At 46.3% G+C, this 21,579-nt stretch overlaps 1 protein-coding gene across 4 annotated transcripts; it reads right to left on the bottom strand.

Annotated features, from left to right (window-relative positions):
• Positions 1-33: 33 nt before the first annotated feature.
• UBE2Q2 (ubiquitin conjugating enzyme E2 Q2) lies at positions 34-21,025 on the bottom strand. Of its 4 annotated transcripts, none has more exons than XM_083371487.1 (14): positions 20,797-21,025; positions 13,907-14,008; positions 12,042-12,146; positions 11,699-11,755; positions 10,206-10,343; positions 9,192-9,276; positions 6,119-6,179; positions 5,104-5,194; positions 4,914-4,972; positions 3,889-3,937; positions 3,266-3,361; positions 2,588-2,663; positions 1,580-1,646; positions 34-516 (listed from the first exon to the last, which is right to left on the bottom strand). In XM_083371487.1, exons 1-13 carry the CDS (start codon positions 20,974-20,976, stop codon positions 1,615-1,617), a joined length of 1,131 nt encoding a protein of 376 aa, XP_083227613.1. In that variant the 5' UTR covers positions 20,977-21,025; the 3' UTR covers positions 34-516; positions 1,580-1,614. The 4 variants fall into 4 exon arrangements, with proteins under 4 accessions (XP_083227613.1, XP_083227615.1, XP_083227612.1 ...); XM_083371489.1 differs by having other exon boundaries at positions 2,597-2,663; XM_083371486.1 differs by having other exon boundaries at positions 34-1,646.
• Positions 21,026-21,579: the final 554 nt, after the last annotated feature.

Here is a 21,579-nt window from a genome sequence, read left to right as displayed (position 1 = left end):
GCTCTTCCAGAAACATTGATTGCACTAACAGAATGCTTAAAATGGTTCATTTATTCATAAACTTGATGCAAGTTTACAGATTATGGTACACTGCTAAGTTTCCGATTTTTTTTTTAAAAAAATGAAACTCCCAATAAAATAAAATAGAGAAGTTGAGTGTGTGCACCTGTCATTGTGCTAGTCCATTAGAAATATTAAACAATTTGATAAGGTATCCAAAATATTAGCCTCAGGTTTTCAAATGAGCTATAGGAAACTCATAGAATTTGTCCTCTGTTTTAAGGCGGCTAAGACAATTCAATAGCAACAATATGTACAACCAAGTAAGCCAAAATCCTAGAAATCATCTGGAGAATGTCTTCAAAAGATCATAGGAAATAAAGTTCCACCAGGCAGAAGTCTTCAAATCTTCTCTTTTGAACTGAAGTCCAACATCTGCGATCATCTTTTGGGTATCAAAGAATGTACTTTGGAGGTGACAACGGTGGGGCACAGGAGAACGGAGGCATTTCTGGTCTTGGGGGAAAAAAATGCTAATTCCTTTACTGCAATTCCAATGAATAAAGAAAGTGACCCCAAATTCAGCTCTAAAAAATTAAAACACCTGATTTTTTTTAAAGGTAAGGCAATAATAAAGCTGTTACTGGCTCACAGCAGTTTCCAGTCCAAATTGGTCTTCTAAAAAAGGAAAAGGATTATGTTCTGAACAAAATCCATGGTCATGATAATGGTGACATTTAAAAGAAACCACCAATCTGAATCAAGATTTTCCTGGGAATTCCGTGGATTTTGTTTTTTAAAAAATTGGTCTTCATAAAAAAATAAGGAGTGTCTTGACTTTTGCTCATTGCTTTTTAAGTTCATTATCTACAAATGATTGCAACAACCCGTTAATGGAACTGAACTTGTAAAGAGGCTTTCTAGAATTTTAAATAAATTTTCAAGCTTTATACCTAGGGCTCGTTCTTGAGAAGAAGAACTAGAGTCAAAAATTATCAGAACAGCTCAGCAACCTAGTAGAAATTGACCCGTTGCAAAGTTTTATTGGCACAGCTTGGCTGTGCTGAAACTAAGGAGTTCTAGCCTCAAGACAGCTACAAAACCCCCACATTTTAATTCTTTCACATTGCAAACTTTCTCCCATATCACCGTTCAAAGTAGAAATTCTACAAACGTTCTCAAATTTTAAGCCTTGAAAAAGAGAGATTGGTTTTACAAGATCTGAAAACTCTACAACACATTATCAAACTAACTTTATTTCTCTTGGTTGACTTTAAATAAAATATATTGCAATCCTCTGCAGTCCATTCTGGAGAAAATAAAAAACCCTGAAGTGCATAGAAAAGTCGATAGGAAATTTTAGTAAACCAAGAACCCAGTGTGAGGGATTCAGTACTAAAATACAAGTATGTTCAATCCATTGGGAAAATATAGGAAAATATTAAATTGTTCTGCTCAAAATACTTGTCCAATGAGAAGAACAGTATGGCTGTGATTTATACTGGATATCCACTAATTTATTTATGAGCTGTTATGGGGCCTTTATAGCTTGAGTTTGCATGGAAATAAAATCTTTTACTGATATTGGTCCAAATGTAAATGTGGGCCTCAATATTATCCATCTTCTTTTGGAGGTGTGAACCAACCTGGAAGAAGCAAATAATTACAGTGTGACAATTATGCAGGAAAAATGGCAAACAAGACACTTTTATGCTTTACAATAATTTCATATAGTATCCCTGAAGTCTAGAATGCATGCTGAGATGTATGCCTATAAAACCCAGTGAAGGACACTGGTCCACACATTTCTGGGTGTCTGAAAGATAAAAAGGCTGCAGATAGAAGTCTCTGTGTAAAAACGATCCATGTTTGTATATGGCTTATAAGATTGTGTGTAGCACATGGGAACAAATTAGGAGCAAAACAAATACACCTTTTATTTCCAGCTCCACTGAGTAATCAACACAATGGGTCTGAATCTGAAGCAGAAAATAATGGAATTATTGTCCCAGGGCCCAATTATAGGGTGCCCTCGACTTCCAGCAATTCATTTAGTGACCATTCAAAGTTACAATGGTCCTGAAAAAAGTGATTTATGACCATTTTTCACTCTTATGGCTATTGCAGCATCCCCAGGGTCATGCGATCAAAATTTGGACACTTGGCAACTGACTCACATTTATGACGGTTGCAGTGCCCCCGGGATCCCCTTTTGCGACCTTCTGACAAGCAAAGTCAATGTGGGAAGCCGGCTTCACTTAACAACCCGTGTTACTCATTTAAGAACTGCAGTGATTCAGTTAACAAATGTGATGAGAAAAGTTGTAAAATGGGGCAAAATTCACTTAACAAATTCCTCACTTAGCAACATAAATTTTGGGTTCAGTTGTGGATGTAATTGTGCTTGAACTGACTATCTGTACTCCGTTCAACAATTAGCCCATAAGGAGGGTTAATTGACAGAGACAGAAAGGTACAAGAGATACATTGGGGGGTGGGGTTTACAGTGGCCTAAAATGCCCCTTCCCCTTTCCATTTGGTGTCTTCTGATGTTATACTTACAAAACTATGGGTTTTACATACATACCATACATACCATTTTTCTCATGTAACTGTACTAGAGATTTATAAGACTGCTGTGCTCTCGCTAGATTGTATTGGCTCTGGAAGAGAGAGAATGGCTTTCAACGCTTATGTTTCCCTTCTAAGGAGAGAAAATCAGCTTGCACAAAGAAGAGGTTGAGATGGTGGACAGAGATTGATACAGAAATATTCATGCTGTGCTGAGACAAAACCCAACTAGGCTTTTGGAATAAACTGCAAATGCACCCGTTCAATCAACACACCTTAAGATGTAAACCATGGTTCACACACCACATTGACTGGGACCCCAACAACGCTGGGCTTTAAAAGAAGCTAGCGACAGGTCCCAAGTGCACCACTGTTTCATTGACCCAGGAGAGTTTTTATTCATTTTATTTAGAAAATTTATGTGGCTTCCTAACTCACTCCTCCTGGCCATGCACAGCTGGCTGGGAATTCTGGGAGCTGAAGCCCATACATCTAGAAGGGGCTGAGACTGAGAAACCCTGGTATGCAATCTGGGAGATACTTCCAATCGTATTTCGATTAAATGGATTTGCTTTAAAACCTGGCCATTAAGTGATCATATGATCTCCTGCTTTGACCCTGATTTTCAAGCCAAGCAGCAGAACAGAAAAATTGAAGACTTCAACAGCTGGGAACACACACTGATGCCGCTTACCTTATTTGCCCCAAACTGTACTCTGGCTTTTCCTTTGACTAACGTGGCATTAATCTGCATGATGACCGATTCTGTGGAATAGGCGCTGCTCCAACCCTGAAAACCACGGGGGGGGGGGTGTCAAGGGGAGAGAGGAAGAAGTTGAAGGGAAGTCCTCCACAGTCAGGGGTAACCACAGAATCATGTACAGGCAGTCCTTGACTTAAGGTACAACCTTCTTTTTAGCAACCATTCAGTTACAACAGCGCTGGAAAAAGGGACTTGCAACCAATTCTTGCATTTAGGACTGCCACAGCATTCCTCCTGAGCTGGGGGGGGGGGTCAGAATTTGCACTCTTGGCAGCTGGCATGCATTCCCAACGGTTGCAGCTTCCCGTGGTCATGTCATCCCCACTTGTGACCTTTCTAGGTAGCTCCCAACAAAGCCAAACTGATGGGAGGAAACCAGATTCACTTAACAGCTTCAGTGACTCGTTTAACAACTGTGGCAAAAAAAATGATTATAAAATCGGGCACGATTCCCTGAACAAACCCTCGTTGTGGTCATAAGTCAAGGACTACCAAGACATAGAGGTCAGGTGATAATTACAGCATGGGCAGCCACCCTCCAGTCCTGCATTTACCTGTTTAGTTAGCAGTTCCATGCAAAGAGCACCTCCACCCAGAACGTACCTGAGACACACAAAAAACACACTGAGAACATCTCCAGTAGAGCTCTATTTATTTAGGTATTAAAATTTGTATGCCGCCCATCTCTAGGCAGCTTACTATACCATAACTAACACAATAAAACCATTATAGCATTAAAACACCAGACATCAAAAGCTAAAACATTAAAATTAATATTAATCTATAGAGGGAGTGGGAGGCGAGATTTTATACCAGTCTATATTAGCCACTTCCAAAATGAGTAATTAAAAGTCACATTTAAACACAAACGTCCTTAGTTAAACTTACGGAGACAGGAGCCATAGGCTCTAAAGTAATTTGAAAAATGCCCCCCCACTTTTTTTGTCTCTGTGTTTGTACCATGTCCATTCCACAGGGGACAGTTTGGAAAGTAAGAAACCAAGACCAACAAAATCTGTAAAATCAGTTCTGGAGCTGCAAACAGTTTGGGAATCAGCGCTGCCACGAGAATAATTTAGCAGAACGGCAGTTATAGAAGATAAATAAGCACCGTGTAGTTATTTCGATATCACCTTTTGTGACAAACATCTCATTTTCATTTGGGGCATTTTTCACAGTTGCACTTTGCTACTCTCTAAGGGCTTAGGAAATCTTGATAAACATTAAAATTCCAACCCTTTTGATTCTTGCTCATATCTCCCCAGTTAGAGCAGGAATCCCCTTAATACCTCACCTGCAAATATTTTATACTCAAAGCAAGGAAATAGATTGATGGCTGACAGTCCAGTTCCAGGAATGAGGATAGAAAAAAAGGGTTCTTGACACCCAAACTTAGATGATAGGTATTTCTGTATTTCTCTTACTACTCTCTTGAAAAAGCTGCACCGATAAGTGTCCGGAACGCGAGACAAATATCAGATTTGTAATTCCTGAATAATGGCTGAAAGATCAGATTTGTAATTCCTGAATAATGACTGGTTTTTTTTAAAACAACAACAACAACAACAACTGGACCTACCCTCCACTGAGCACTGGAGAGACCACTCTTACAAAGGGAGGGTCAAAAGGGAAATTATCCTGAAACAAATAAAAGAGAGAAGCATTAGCCTCAATCTTGGGAAAGACCGTTGTCTCCCCAGAGTGGTGAGGATAGGTTGAGTAAAAGAAACAGGCTCGCACTGGTGAATTGCTTCTTCTTTCCTTCCTACCTTAAAAGAGAAGTTGAGCAAAATATACTCCACGCCTTCTTTTTCCTTTAAGACTTGGAGATCGCTGTGCAACGGGCTGTCAGGATCGACCCTGGACGTGGTTATGAGAGAGACAAAAAGCAGAAGGGATGGAATAATGGAATTGCAAGGCTGAAGGACGGCTGACCCCCCCACCACCTTCCTACCTCACGTCCTCTCTTCAAGGCACAACCCATCTCCTTAGGACAGGGATGGGGACCCTTGGCTCTTTTATGACTTGTGGACTTCAACTCCCAGAATTCCTGAGCCAGCTGGCTCAGGAATTCTGGGAGTTGAAATCCACAAGTCATAAAAGAGCCACGGCTCCCCACCCCTGCCCTAGGGAGTGACTGGAACTATAATTAAGGGCTCAAACGAATTCTGGATGCCATGGCAAAGGATAAGCAACTCTTCCGAGGTGCTGGAATACAGAAAGAATTCTGGGACCTGTAGGGGTAGTCCTCGACTTACGACTGGTTGCTTAGCAACCGAACTTACGACAGACTTCCCTGAGAAGTGCTTACCACTCAGGTTTGAAGTTCCGATGGCTGCCCCCTCCCACGGTCATGTGACCACATTTTAGACACTCAGCAACATCCCCGGATCACAACACCACAGTCTACAACTTTTGCCCCCACACTGGCATTTATACTTTTTTTTTTAAAGACATAATCAGCCCATAGCGAACCATTACTTCAACTTAAAAAACAGCTGCAAAATAAGTCATAAAACTGGGTCAATCCCACAACTGACTCAGTTTGCAACCGTGATGGGCTGGCTCCATTACGGTCGTAACTCAAGGGGTGCCTGTGGATTAATTCTCCAGTAAAGAGATGTTGCTATTTGGCTAACAAAGTAAAAATGCAGCAAGAGGGTAGACTTTCCAAGAGAGAGAGGTGTGTGTGTGTGTGCGCATGTGTAAAGGTCTCAGATCTGAGTTTTTGCAGAGTTTCAATCCTTGCTCTCGTCACAGAACAGGGCAGAGGGGAAGACTTACTTTAGAAGTTTCACATGCCACTCATATAGGCTGTCATTCACAAGTTCCACTGAATAAATCCCTGTAGGGGGGTGGGGGAATGGAAAAAAGAAGTGCTTGATTAGTAATCAGGGTTTGGAATGGGACTTGGAACTTCACTAAGTTTCAAAACAAGCCAACTTTGGCACACGGACTTTTTTTTTATATGACTAATAATATAATAATAATAAGTTGGAAGGGACCTTGGAGGTCATCTAGTCCAACCCCCTGCTCAGGCAGGAAACCTTATACCATTTCAGGCAAATGGCTGTCTAGTCTCTTCTTAAAAACTTCCAGTGTTGGAGCATTCACCGCTTCTGGAGGCAGGTTTTTCCACTGGTTAATTGTTCTAACTGTCAGGAAGTTTCTCCTTAGTTCTAGGTTGCTTATATCAAGGACTTTTCAATATTTTTTTTATTTTTTATTTTAATCCCATTTATATCCCGCCCTTCTCCGAAGACTCAGGGCGGCTTACAAGCTTAGCAGTAGCCTTCATTCTATGTATATGCCTGCTTATTAGGGCTTTTGCCCCCCCCCAAGCGGCATTATTACAAAGTCAGCTTATCTCCTTGAATACCCCCTGCTTTGTATTCAAGGACAGGTTCCCTGAATAAAAGACACTTGCATGAGTATAAAAACATAAATAAATGCAGAACCCGCGGGGGGGAGGGGTACTCAACGGTTCCACCATTTCGATGCTCCGTACCTCAAAGGTGCTTTTTCAAAAGGCAGCTGGGACTTTCTTTGGGATTTCCACCCCCCCTTGAAGACCTTTTGCTTCTCCTCCAAGAAGCTTCTTCCGTTCTTCTGAGCTGAAGAAGCTTCTTCGAGGAGAAGTGAAGAATCTTCAAGAAAAACAAAAACAAAAGAAGTCCAGCTGCCTTTTGAAAAAGCACCTTCAGGACAACCGTGACCTGGATGATTGAGGGTCTCCATTGTCATCTGTGCCATAAAGGGTGGCTCCATCTCTGGACATTTCCCAACCAATCATTAAGCAGGTCAACCCTGCTTAGTTACTTCCAAGGTCAGCCAAGAGCTGCCATCGGCCAGGAGACAGATGGTTCCACGTCACGCCCGTCATTAAAAAGCTTTTCACTACATCCGTGAACAGGACTGAAGGATTCTGTGGGAGGAAGCTTTGCAATTTGGTTGTTGTTGGTGGGTTTTTTTAAAAAAAAAAATTAGCAGTCCACGATGCAGCTATTTAACCAGTGAAAAAGATGGGACGTAGAATTTAAAAAAAAGAAAACAAAGCAGCATTCTGAACCTTACAATTCATTGCAGGCATAAAAATTGAATTTACCCAGAGCTTTATTGCTGTTTACAGCAAGCATTCTTGCTCGGTGGGTATCCAGAGTTAGGAAGGGCTGTTACGGGTAGTCCTTGACTTGTCTGCCGCTAAGGAAGACATTGGTTAAGTGAGTTTTGTCCCCTTTTACGATCTTTCTTGTTGCTAAGTGAATAACTGCAGTTGTTAAGTTAGTCGCACGGTTGTTAAGCGAATGTGGCTTTCTCCCCATTGGCTTTGCTTGTGAGGGCGCAAAAGGAGATGATCGTATGACCCCGGGACACAGCGACCACATCATAAATGCGAGTCAATTGCCAAGCATCCGAATTTTGATCGTGTGATCCCCAGGGATGCTGCAACCGTTGTGAGTGCGAAAAACGGTCATAAGCCACTTTTTCCACTGCCGTTGTAACTTCGAACGTCACTAAATGAACTACCATAAGCCAAGGGATACCTGTATAAGCAACAAATACGAGGGGAGACCAAGGCAAGCAGTGTTTTCCGAAGACACAATAGGAAGCCTTCTGGTAAGTTAAGCAGATGAAACAATCAGTGGAAAATAAATAATTGCAAGCGGGGAGAATGAATTCATTTTTTCTTACTTTCGGGCTTTTTTTGCCAAAAAAAAAAAAGTGTTCCCGAAAAAAATGTAATTTTCAGCTAAAAAAAGGACCGTCTCTCACACCATGCCTCCTGAAGGCGAGACAGGTGCTATGGAACTTAATTGAGACTTAGGTCTGGAGCAGTAAGTGCAAAAGGCTTTGCAACCTGCCCTCATTAGCACTTTCTCTCAAGTATGCAAATAGCCAGGCCTCCTGACGTCTCTTTGCCATGTCACCTGTGGTATTTTGAGATGGTGTAAAAAAAAAAAAGTTTTCATTTCAAGACAAGAAAAAGTGAGCTATTTTTTTTTAAAAAGCATCTTTTGAAAAAAGGGCACCGAAGAGAAATAATTCGCTTAGAAATCATATTCTGATAGCACAGCTGGAGATATATATAAATAGTTAAATAGTTAACAAGTAATTGACATATATATATATATATATATATATATATATATATATATATATATATATATATATATATATATAAGGTTGACTCAGCCTTCCATCCTTCCGAGGTAGGTAAAATGAGGACCCAGATTGTTGGGGGCAATTAAGCTGACTGTGTAATAATGCCGCTTGGGGGTGTGTGAAAGCCCTAACAAGCAGGCATATACATAGAATGAAGGCTACTGCTAAGCACATTGGTTTGTGCTTAAATTGTAAGCCGCCCTGAGTCTTCGGAGAAGGGCGGGATATAAATGGGATTAAAATAAAATAAATTATATATATATATATATATATATATATATATATATATATATATATATATATATATATATGTATAAACAATGCCCAGCATCATCTAAATATCATTATCTCTTACACACAAATATAACACAGATATAATTCCAGATTTTTATGGATTGATGGTGAAAATCTATGCCTGTTCTCTTTAAAAGCTTCCCATGGACCAGAGATAGGCAACCTTGGCTCTTTTATGTCTTGTGGACTTCAACTCCCAGAATCCCAGTGCTCAGGAATTCTGGGAGTTGAAGTCCACGAGTCATAAAAGAGCCAAGGTTGCCTACCCCTGCCATGGACTTTATGGACTCGATTAAGCAGGCTAGGAATCACAGCCATAGTTATACTTACCCCCAAAAATTATGCCTACACTGTTAGATATCACATTCTTTTCTTTGGACAACCCCCCCCCCCGACTTACCTGTCTTAAAACTTTCTGACCGATATATATCCTTGAGCTCTTTCATTAGACGATCTGATGCTTGGACAGATCCAGAAACTGCGCCCTGCAGAGAGAAAAATGGAGAAAAACAGATACAATCTACTCAAACAAAATGCAAAATAAAAATACCATATACAGGTGGTCCTTGACTTACGACCATTACTTAATAACCATTTGAAGTTATGACAGCACTGAAAAAAAAGGGATCTTTTTTCACACTTACAACTGCCACAATGTTCCCATGATCATGTAATCAAAACTCAGGTGCTTAGCAACAGGCAGGTATTTATGATGTTTTTTTTTTTGTCTCCCAGGCTCACCAAACTTGACAACCTTTGAGACTTGTGGACTTCAACTCCCAGAATTCCTCAGCCAGCCAGGCGGGCTGAAGAATTCTGGAAATTGAAATCCACAAATTGTAAAGTTGCCAATTTTGGAGAGCCCTAATCTAGGATCTTCCTAAAAGGCTTCCAACTAGCAAAATCAAGGCAGGATACACTTAATGACCTTGGGGGGGGAAAAAAGGTAAAATTGGGTGCAACTCATTCAATGACCACATGGCTTAGCCATGGAAGTTCCAGCCTCAATTGTGGCCATAAGTTGAGGTCTACCTTTAATGCAGGCAATTTCAAGGTGATCCTTTAAAAGTCTAAAACAACATGAATTCAAGGCCAGCGAAAAGGCCTGCGGTGTCTCTAACGCCTTTCTTCTGCTTTCGTTTCTTTCATATATTTATTTGTTTATTTATTTATTCGGTTTATATACCGACCTATTCCCAAAGGACTCAGGGCGGTTTACAAGGCAAAATTTAAAAACAATCCAATATAAAATTAAAATAAATAATTAAGTCTAGCCACAAAAATTAAATCACAATTTAAAAACATTAAACCCCTCAGTCCAGACCAGACAGCTCAAAGAGCCAAGTTTTTCATATACATAAAATGCAATAAACTTTCGAATGGATTCCTTTCCTCGCACCTACCAAGCACTTACGTTTAGGTGATCCTCCCTTTGATTCTTTCGGATTTTTTCCAGAATGGCCAGATTCTCTTTCTCGATGCCCTCATCCTCGGATTTCTTCCCTTCGGCCGGCCCTTCCTCCTTCATGTCATAATGATCCAGATCAATGTCCTACAAGGCAAGATTGCAGAGTGCTGGAAAGCAGAAGCAACCGATCGCTCAGGAACACGCCGTCCGTCCGGCGGTTTGCGTGGATCAGGCCTGTTTCTCAGCCAGGAGAGGCTACAGGAAGACTTTAGGATAGGAACACACAACTGGAGCAGCGGAAGGGAGTATGAAAGTTACAGAAGATCTGTGTTGTGATTCAGGGCCAGCCTGTGGGTCCGGCAGCCGGCTCGGATGTCTCGGATGACTCAGATGAGGGGGAGGAGGAGGGTGTTGAAGACGAACTTGCTGATGATGGCTTGGAGGCTTCGCAGAGCCCCCAGCCAGGGCCCTCTTCTCAGCTGCGCGAGCCCGATAGTGCGGAGGATGATGACCCACAGCTGGCCCTGTTCAAGGACGCCCGACGCAGGAGGCAGTCAAGCAGGAACAAGCAGAGAAAGGCTGTGGGACTCCTCGGAAGGAGGCACAGGGAGGCCACGCCCTGAACTCTAAATAAAAGGAGTGTTTGGGGAAGGGCTGGTTGCTGAAAGCAACCGTTCCGTTTGAGGATCAAAGTTCCGGTTTCTTGTTTCATGTTCTGTTGTTTTGCTTGTGAATTAAACTTGGCAGACGCTTTCCAGCCTCAGACGCTCTCCAGTCTCTACTGTTTGTACAGGGGTTTGCCTTTCTGCAAGGCCGGTAGCAGGCTGGTTCAGAACAATCTGGACCGGGTAGTTTGATGAAAAGAAGAACTAGGGGGAATAGGATAGCAGTGTTCCAATATTGGAGGGGCTGCCACAAAGAAGAGGGGGTCCCACCTATTCTCCAAAGCGCTCGAAGGCAGGACAAGAAGCAACAGAGGGGAAACTAACCTAACAGAGAAGCAGCCGAGAACTAAGGAGGAATTTCCTGACAGCAAGAACAGTTAATCAGTGGAACGGCTTGCCTCCGGAAGCTGTGGGTGCTCCATCACTGGAGGTTTTTAAGAAGAGATTGGGCCACCATCTGTCTGAAATGGTATAGGGTTTCCTGCCTGAGCAGGGGGTTGGACTAGAAGACCTCCAAGGTCCCTTCCAACTCTTGTTATTCTGTTAATCTGGACGGATCCAGGCCAGGCCAGCTCTGGAAGAAGATCCGACTGGTTCAAACAAAAGGCCTTTCTAAGAGGTGGAACCACACGATACGGAAGACAATTTGATGCCTTCCAGATGTGAGGGACTCTCACTGCTGGCTAGAATCCAGAACATCTGGAGAGCACTAGGTTGGAGCACTGACCTCCGAGGACTTCCTTAGACCTTCCCACCCTCGTTTTCTGGACGGATAAAGATCCAGAAGTAAAAATGAAGAGAAGAGCAGGCTGCAAGCAAACAAAGACCACCTACTTCACCCATATCTTCCTCTTCTTCCTCTTCTGATGTCGCCTCTTCGGTTGTTCCATTCTAGAACATAGTAAAATATCCTCATCAACTAAACAAACTGCCTTCTCCATGAAGATGACTTGAGCAAGGAAGCCAAGAGTTTCTGTGTGTGTCAACAGAGCAAACTCCTGGCCTGCACGGACAGCCACCGCGGAGCATCCCTCAAACAGCTACTCGCTCTGGCCAGCAATGACAGGCTTCTGAGTCACCCCACTCACACCCTGGGATGAAACTCTGCAGTCATCTGCCCGCTTGGCAGGAGTTTCAGTCCTCTGCCCTAAAGCCATTTCATCAGGGCCTTCCTTACCTGGCCAGCTGGCAAGGGCTGATCTAACATTTCGACATCTGGATGCTGGGGAAGGTTGTAGAGCCGGCAGAGGTCACATATCAATCGCTTCAGCTGCTGGAGAAGCTGCGGGGGAAACAAGGAGATTTTAAGAGGTCTCCGTGGTTGGGTCTAGGACAGGGGTAGGCAACCTCGGCTCTTTTATGACTCAGGGACTTCAACTCCCAGAATTCCTGAGTCAGGAATTCTGGGAGTTGAAGTCCATGAATCATAAAAGAGCCGAGGTTACCTACCCCTGGTCTAGGACAAATTGGCACGGCCAACTTGTTACGGCCAACTCGACATGGGACAAACGTGCTTCAAGAATTACACTAGTATCAAAGAAGTAGCGGAACAGAATCGTTTTAAGGAAGGATGCCAAAGGAGGGACAGAATGAAATGTGAATGATGTACATTCAAATGTTTTTTTTATTTACTTATTTTAAGTTATTAAATTGAATTGTTAAATTGTCCCGCGGCGAGTTGTCCCACTCCATCCACACTGATTGGTGGTCTTCTGCTTCTTCAGCTCATGTCCCACAAGGAAGGCTGGTTTTCCTTGAGTTATGAGCCAAAGGCAAGTGGTCTCTACTAACAAATCCAGGGATCAAGGAAACATCCAGCACTTTAGTGTTAGATCTTGAGCCCTCACTAAATTCCCTTGGAAACCATTTGCTCTGTTCCGAATTATTCTAGCAAAATGGACAGAGAAAGCCCTGATCCATCCCGTCCTCCGATCAAAATTCATGCCAGAGTGCACGAAAAATCAATACATCAAACGTCATCCAGCAGCCTTCTCTTTAGTTCTTGACTTACAACCATTCGTTTAGCGACTGTTCAAAGTGTGCAACAGCGTGGAAAAAAGTGGCTTACGACTTGATCCTTACACTTATGACCGTCGCATGATCTTCACGGTCATGTGATCGTAATTTGGGTGCCTGGCCAGGATTTATGATGGTTCAAGAGTTCTGGGGTCACGTGATTCCTCTCTGCGACCTTCGCAGCAAGCAGAGTCAATGGAGGGGGAAGCTGGATTTGCTTAGCGACTGGTGATTCACTTAACAGCTGCAGTGATAGGCTGAGCAAAAAAGTAGGCGCGACTCACTTAATAACTATTTTGCTCAGCAACAGAACTTCTGCGGTTGTAAGTGGAGGACTTGCCTGTACTAGTTTTCTACAGGCAGAGAGTTCTTGGAATTAGTCAATGATTCTCCAGCCTCGGAAAATAAAACCTTTGGCAAGTAGCTTAGGGAAAGCAATTCAAAAATCCAATTGCTGTACAGACAAACATTAAAAATGGATTCTAAGTGCCAGCAGGGAGACAATTAAGTTTGCCAATAAAAAAAACAGACCTGCAGCATGACTAAGCCGGCATCCGAAGCCAGGATCCAGCCCGTTGCAGGACAGTGATAAGAGAAGGAAGCTGTTCTTTTTAAAAAATATTTCTACCTGCTGGGCCTTCAAGGTGCTGGAAACGATGTTTGGAAAGAGAGATGTTCCTCCCTGCTTTCTCGGTACATGGAGAACGCTGGGATGTAAATCAAAATAATAACCCTAAAGTTTGTCTGCAAAAATGGTTTCCTTCTGTAGCCAACTGCAGGCAGGTTTCCCACCTCGAAGCAGCGTTTATTCATTTCCTGACTTGCAGTTGCTGAAGGATTTGTGAATGTTATTTAGCTCTGGTGTTAGTAATTAAAGTACATTATTGACCAGATGAGATAATTGTTATTTTGCGAAGGGCTTTGCTGGATAGAGAGTTGAACTCTTATTGAAAACTGAATCCTTCTGAGATTCGAACCCGAGGCCCCCTTCAGATTAAAGAACGCGCAGGGAGGGGTTTTTCTTACCAAAGTATTGCTTTTAATATCCTCTAATCGCTCCAGCACCGAAGTCAAGTTGGGGTCATCTGATTCCACAAACCATATTGGCGACGAAGATGGGTAAGACTCCTGCAGCAATGTTAGGGAGAACAAATAGAAAACGCACAAAGGCCTTAGCGTCGCCTCGGGAATTCTGGAAATTATAGGATGGTTCCGCCAGAAAATAAAACCCGTCAATTCATCTCATGATTCAATCTGCTTGTTTTGCTCCTGATGCAACCAGAACTGGCAGCCGACCCCGAAAATGAAGAGAGACACTTCCAACATTTCTGCCTCCCCCCCGCCCGCAAAAAGGAAACGGCGGTTCCTATCTAGCAGTTTCCCTTTATCGCACTTCACAGATGGGCAAAACCTATCTCGACTCCACAGCCAGCATGGCCGACTCTACCGCCCTTGGCTAAAAATGGCCTTTGCTCTTCCTTGGCAAGCAAGGTGAGATCCCCTCCCTTCTCCCAAGGAAGCTGGAGAGGTCCCTGCGATAAGTTTACAGCGAACCCTGCAGGGTAGGCAATGGCGAATGGGCAGGGGTGGTTTGGCATCACTCTTTGACCCTAACTCTACTTTTCCAAAAGGCAACCGGGCTTTTCCCCTTGAAACCATTTCTTTGAACTGAAGAAGCTTCTTGGATAAGAAGTGAAAAGTTTTCAAGAAGAAGAAGAAGAAGAAGAAAAAAGAACAAGTAAATCCAGTTGCCTTTTGGGAAAAAAAGCACCTTTGGGACAGCCATGGCTTGGATGATGGAAAATCTCCATAGTCCTCATCCACTGAGGTTTGGAGATAATATAGGTCAATATGAACTGGGCCTGCTATTGTTAACACCACGGTCCAAGCTCTGCCTTCTCTCCCACCATTGCAAAACTCTTCAAACAGATCCAATTCCCTGCATGTAGAAGACTAACTCATCAGGGGGAGAGGGCTGCTGGCTTTCTGCCCCCCAAAACCAGCCCCCATCTCTTTAGAAGCAGAGAAGGGTCCATCCTTGTCCCCGCCTCTGTAATTGGATGGACTTCCCTTTCCGCCATGGAGCCTCGGCTGGACCTCAGCAATTAGCAGCTCCGAAAGCAAACCATGGTAATGAGGAGCCATTTTGCTCACCTTCAGATCAAAGAGTCTGCCTCGGTTTTATTTTAGCACTGGGATTGGATCTGCTGCTCCCTCTCGCAATGTTTGCACTGTCTTTTTTACAGCCTGCCTCCGAATTACCAACACACACAGACACACAACCAGGAGGAGTGTCAGAGCACCTTTCAATCTAAGCACAGGTTTATTATAAATCATTTTAATAAGAGGGTTTGCAATATGCGTCCACACGCCTCCTGATTTTTGAGGATCAAGGGCTGTCAGGATTCTCCGCCTATAAGCCTCACGTAATTTTCTGGGCTGTTTTGTGGAAGCAAATTCGCTGTTTTCTTTTTCCAAATCCCCTGTTTATCCAGAACTTCTGGAATTCCCCAGAGGGTCTCCCACCCAAATGCCAACCAGAGCTGACCCAGCTTAGCCTCTAAGCCAGCTGAGTGGCCACCCCTTGCCCATATCCTGAAAGATCTGAAGCCCATCCCTGTGACGTGAGAGGATGCCAGTGTCGAGGGACAAGTTGGCCTGGCTGCTTTCTTTATCCACGGTGTTGACGGCTTCACGGCTCAACTGCGTAAAGATTTTGCCTGAATACAATGCTCTGTCACACGTGGAACAAACAATTCCCTTTTGCAGCACATCTTGTTTGCTGCGCACGGCACGGCACCTCCACGCATGGAGGTGGTGACTTGACATCATCCAGGAACAATTTGCGTTGGCTTTGCCTGGAGTTGGGTTCGAGTTCTGTAAGTAGTCCTCAAATCACGTGGAGAATTGGGACCAGTTGCTAAGCAAGGTGGTGGTTAAATATGCCTGATTTTATGACTCCCCCCTACCCCCACGCTTACTAAGGGAATCTGCAGTTGTTAAAGGCATGGCTGGCTGGGGAATTCTGGGAGTCCACACCTCTTGAAGTTGCTAAGATGGAGCCACACAGCTCTGTCCCAAAAACAATATCTATCTATCTTCCTGGCACAAAGGCTACCGTTTCCCCCCTATAGGGATTCCAGCAGGCAGTGTGCCAGCCACGGGGTGAGGTTGAAGAGGCCTTTGATTGAAATTCCTGTTTTTGTGACCCAGTGTCTAGCAAGGACACAGAAGCCCGCCGTTCAAGGACAGCTCGCAACCCGAGCAACGCTCATTGTTTGACAACAGCTTTGTCCTTCTATGGTGCTGACTAGGGAAGATAGGAAGTGTAGTTCTAAATACCCAGAAGGCACTGAAGACTAAAGAAAGCTGTACAAAAGTCTCAGGGCTAAGGAACAATTCGTGCGTTCCTTTCTCTGCGAGAGGATGCAACGAAAGAAGCAACATTTCCAACCTTCTACCGAAACCAACATCTTACTGGACGGCCTTCCCATCCCCAAAACAGCCTTGACAAGCAACAGCATGGCGCTGCCTATATGCCGGCAGACGGTTCTGTTCACCAAAGCGATCTGGCTCACTGATTAATGAGGTGAAGGATCTCTTCTCCCCCAGCCCGGTTGTGTGAACTAATCAGGGCAGCCAATAAAAGTAAAGTTTAGTGTTTGGCTTGCTATGCAAACTTGGTCAACTTTGGCCTAGGCAGCAAACCATCCTTTAAGCCAGCCATGGCTACAGCAGAGGAAGAAATCAATCTAATATGCACAACAGCTTGGTAAGGGGGGGGAGGGGGGAGGAAACCCACCAGAAATACTCCAAGTCCGATTTTACAGATCCAGGACTGAGCAGCTCCTGTAGTTAAGCAACAGAGCTAAGCGAGATTTAATGAGCAGGAGATCTGGCTATTTTTTTGTCCCAGAAGTAATCCTGGTCTCCGCTCAGAACTAGGATTATTATTTTGATTATTTTTCAATCTCGCCCAACCCCCGGGGATCTCTGCTAGCCTCCTTTTGATTTTCGGACTCTTCCCTCCCAGCCTCTCTGCACTTCTTGCCAACAGACAACTCCTGTGCGCGTTTCTAGTTCAACTCAACACAATCCCCACACCGTGCGTGGAATCTCCTTTCCTCAATCTCCTGTGATTCTCTGCCATTCGCCATGGCTCGATCCGGATCTCCCGTCTCTCGAGCATTCCCCAAATGGATGCCCACCAGCTGGAATTCCTGCTGGGGGCTTTGCAGCCTCTCAGCTTCCCTCTCAGGACCCCCACCAACACTTTGAGGCAGTTCAGGAAAAGGAACATATTTTGATGATGAAAAGCAGGGCTAGGCAGGGAAGACCCACTGGGCTGATCTCCTATTTAATTCCCTGCAAAAAAGAATTTGGGGGAACAGCAACAGGCTCAACATGGCCGGTTGGTGTTTGGCTGGGGGGGGGGGGAGAACAACCATGGTGTGCCAGAATGGGAGGCTGGGAAAAATAAAATAAGCAGCAGCGTCAAACCTCTTCCGTATAACTGCCAAGGAAAGTCAAAAGTGACCAGGAGAGTATTTTAAACTTTGCCTTTAGGGATTACATTAATATTTTCTGGCTGGTTTAAAAAGGCAGAAACCATACTGGCCAATTGTAAAAAGGCACCCCAGGCTCTGCAAACAGAGAATTTTTGAGCTACAGGCAGCCCTCCTCCTACTCCCCCCAGTTGTATACTGACCACCATGCCATGCTCCAGGCAACAGCCCCCCCCCCAGTTGCCCTCTCCCTCTGCTCATTACAAGATTCTGTCTTCCAGGGCCAAATGCTTTTCTGTAGCCCCCAAGACCCCAAATTAAATATATGCATGCTGCCATATTGAATTCTACCATAACTGAATTCTCCCCCCAACCATAATAAAAATACAGGTATTCCTTGACTTACAACAGTTTGTTTAGTGACCACTCATAGTTACAACCGCATGGAAAAAAAGTGGCTTGTGACCAACGGCTTGTCACACGTACAGCCGCTGCAGTGTCCCTGCGGTCATGGGGTCAAGCCTTGGAGCATTTGCAACTGGCAGGTGCTGTTGACGGTTGCGCTGCCCAAGGTCACGGGATCACCACTTGCAACCACCCCAGCCAGCCTCCCACTCGCCAAGTCCACGGAGGAGGCCAGATTCGCTTAACAGCTGCACGTGCAATTCTCTTAACGGCCAGAGCGATTCGCTTAACAGCCATGGCAAAAAGGTCATTAAAGGGACTCATCTCACTTAATAATGGCCTTGCTTAGCCACAGAAATATCAGGGTCAATTATTGGGGTCCTCAATGGAGGATTCACTCCATGGTCTATACCAGGGGTAGGCAACCTTGGCTCTTTTATGACTCGTGGACTTCAGCTCCCAGAATTCCTGAGCCAGCATAAAAAAGCCAAGGTTGCCTACCCCTGGTCTATACAGATATCACCGCTTTCAAGCAAGTTTATCCTAGGTATTTTCAAATTGTGATCCCTGATCCCCTTGGGGAGAGGGAAATCGGAGAGCGATTACAAACTACAAGGGGGGTGGGGGGTTCTGCCTGCCAAGCAGGATCGTTGCCGGAACCAGAACACTGCCTGTCCGGGCAAAGCTGGGACAAGTTCTTACAGGACTCCAATTTAGCCCATACAAATGCCCACGCCAAACCGGGGCTCTGTTAAGCAAAGCAGCAGGAGTGTTATTGGTTACTCACCCGTTGCTCTGCCTGGACAAGCCGATGTCAACGTCAGGATATCCTACCCTTCAACCCTTGATCCGAAACCAAAGTGGATCGAGAAATTAAGAGGGGGGAGGGGGGGCATCTTAAGAAGAAAATTTCCAACGAAAAGGTTTTATGTTATCCAATTGCAAGGTTAGGAGTTTTATTTGATCTGAATGTTTCCACGAGGGATCTTCCCTTCATGCCTAATTCTACCCCTAAATGCCCTCCTAGGTTTTGATAAATTACAAGCACATTTGACCGGAGGTTGTAAACGGCAAGGCCAAGTTCCCAAATTACACCATCTTTTGCCCTGGCAAAATCTTACTTTTAAATGGGGTCGGGCTAAGTCTACCTCACTTTTCCTTTAATTGAACAGGAGTTGCTTCGGACACCCTCCTTCGTTCCAAGCTCAAAGAGGAACATTTTTGCCTGTTTCTCTATTAGAAAATCCACCTCTTTCAAGCTGACCAAGGTTGCTTCCGAAATGAACGGTAGACCTCCTCTAAACAACGGCTCGTTTAGTGACCGTTCAAAGTTACAAGTGCAGTGAAAAAAGGGGACTTAGGACCATTTCTCACCCCTTACAGCCATTGCAGCATCCCCATGATCTCGCAATCCAAAAACAGTCGCTTGGCAACTGACTCGCATTTACGACGGTCACAGCGTCCTGGGGTCACGCGATCCCCTTTTGCGACCTTTAACCACCAGTCGTTACTGACTTGACAACTGCCAATAATTCACTTGACAACTGTGGCAAGGAAGGTCTTAAAACTCACTTAACCAACATCTCCCTGAACGACGGAAATTAACTGCGGCCATTAAGTGTTAAGTTGAGAACAACCTGTAGTAGAAAGGGTTTATTTTATTTTATTTTATTCCCCCCCCTCCAGTTCCTTGCAATACTAAGCAGTGGAGGCTTTTGAATTCTACCTTCATTCAGGAACAGCCCCTTTAATCCTAAGGCAGGGGTCTTCAAACTTGGCCCTTTTATGACTTGTGGACTTCAACTCCCAGAATTCCTCAGCCAGCTTTGCTGGCTGAGGAATTCTGGGAGTTGAAGTCCACAAGTCATAAAAGGGCCAAGTTTGAAGACCCCTGTCCTAAGGGGACAAAAATAAAAATAAAAAGGGGGGGGGGAGAAAGACCTTTTTCCCCCTCCTATCCCATTCTTTTTTTTAAAAAAAGAAAAAATTAAGCCCTAAGTCAGAAGTCGGAGCGGAAGCGTCTTCCAATGTTTCGGCTTCCTGTTTGTTGCAAAATCGAGCCGAAAGCTACACTGTTTGTTTAAAGACGGGCGGGCGGGCGGGGGGGGCAGGGGTGAGACGAGGAGGGGGGGGCATTTCCTTCCCAATCCGCCTTTCACAACTTGGGGGAGTCCAAGCCCGATTTCCCGGAGAGAGAAAGACAGACAGACAGACCAGAGATCTGGATGGGAAGTCACCCACCATGGGTGGGGTGGGGTGGGGGGACTTTTCCCACCGCCAGCCAGGTTCTGCCTAAGATGGGACGTGTAGTCCTTCACACACACACACACACACACACACACACACACACACACACCAACGCCTTGGAAGGGACGTGAGGTTTCTGGCGGCGTCCTCCCCCCTCCACCCACTCCTCTCCTCTCCCCCCACCCACTCCCCTCCTCTCCCCTCCCCACCCCCTCCCCTCCTCTCCCCTCCCCCCACCCACTCCCCACCTCTCCCCTCCCCCCACCCACTCCTCTCCTCTCCCCTCCCCCCACCCACTCCCCACCTCTCCCCTCCCCCCACCCCCTCCCCTCCTCTCCCCTCCCCACCCCCTCCCCTCCCCACCCCCTCCCCTCCTCTCCCCTCCCCAGCTTTCCGGAGTTTCGGGCCAACCTCGGCCCGCCAAAGGCTCCAGCCTCTGAGCCTGCACAGAGTGCAGAGGCGGGTTGTAGCGCTGGGGACGTTTCCCCTTTCCCCCCTACTCCAAGGAAGACGCCCGACCCCCCCAGCCCCGCTCCCCCCGCCTCTAGATGAGAGCCTCCAGCTTTGGGGGGGAGAGACTCCCTCGGCCTCCCTCCTGCCCGGCGACCACCAGCCCCCTCCCCGCTGGCAGCCTGGGAGGGGTCGAGGGGCAGCCCGGGGCCCCCTGCCCGATTCCCTGGGAGGAGGGGGGGGTCTCAGCCGGCCGGCGGGGCCGAGAGGAGGAGGGGAGCCCCGATGGCGACCCCCCCAAAGGCGCACCGTGATGTTGCAGTGGATGGCGAGCGGCGGCGGCGGCGGGGCCGGGCCGGGGGCGGCGGGGGGCACGAAGAGGCAATGCAGCTCGTCGGGCTTCCAGGAGGCGATGCGGAAGCGCTCGTGGTCGCGGCCGAAGATGGACTCCAGCAGCCGCAGCTCGGCCTTCAGCCCCGAGACGGCCATCCTGGCCGCATCGCCGCGCCGCTCCAGGCCTCGCCGCCCCGGCCCGGCCCCGCCCGCCCCCCCCGCCGCCCCTCGCCCCGCCCCCCCGCCAGGGAGGAGGGAGGGGTCCCGGCCCGGCCCCCTGCAGGGACTCCCGCGCCCATCCTCCCCGAGGAGGGAGGGAGGGGGTCCCGCAGGAGAAGGGGTCGGCTCTCCCCAAGGAGGGACTCCCGCGCCCATCGTCCCCGAGGAGGGAGGGGGTCCCGCAGGAGAAGGGGTCGGCGCTCCCCAAGGAGGGACTCCCGCGCCCATCGTCCCCGAGAACCCGAAGAGGGCCTCTGGTGTCCGTGGTTCCCAAGGATGGAGGGGTCCCCGGTGGGGGAACTCCAGGGCCATCAAGGATAGAGGGGGTCTCAATGGGGAAGGGGCTGCTTCTCCATCAAATACTCCAGCACCCATCCTCCCCAAGGATGGAGGGGTCCCTGGTGGGAGGGGTCCCCAGTGGGGAAGAGGCCGCCTCCCCTCCAGGGAGTTCCAGGCCCATCATCCGCAAGGAAAAAGGGCTCTCATTGGGAAAGGGGCTGCGTCTCCTCAACAAGGACTCCAGCATCCATCGCCCCCAAG

Source organism: Vipera ursinii (assembly GCF_947247035.1).
Source record: "Vipera ursinii genome assembly, chromosome: 11".
Lineage (NCBI taxonomy): Eukaryota > Metazoa > Chordata > Lepidosauria > Squamata > Viperidae > Vipera > Vipera ursinii.
This window is presented reverse-complemented; position numbering and strand designations above follow the sequence as displayed.

What these genes read in the sequence shown, in the direction of transcription:
- UBE2Q2 (XM_083371486.1), bottom strand. Translation starts at nt 20,976, where the DNA reads ATGGCCGTCTCGGGGCTGAAGGCCGAGCTGCGGCTGCTGGAGTCCATC. An exon ending in AGCCCTTGCCAGCTGGCCAG is followed by an intron (nt 11,756 to 12,041) that starts GTAAGGAAGGCC and finishes ACTATGTTCTAG; the next exon opens with AATGGAACAACCGAAGAGGC. An exon ending in GTCAGAAAGTTTTAAGACAG is followed by an intron (nt 6,180 to 9,191) that starts GTAAGTCGGGGG and finishes ACCCCCCTACAG; the next exon opens with GGATTTATTCAGTGGAACTT.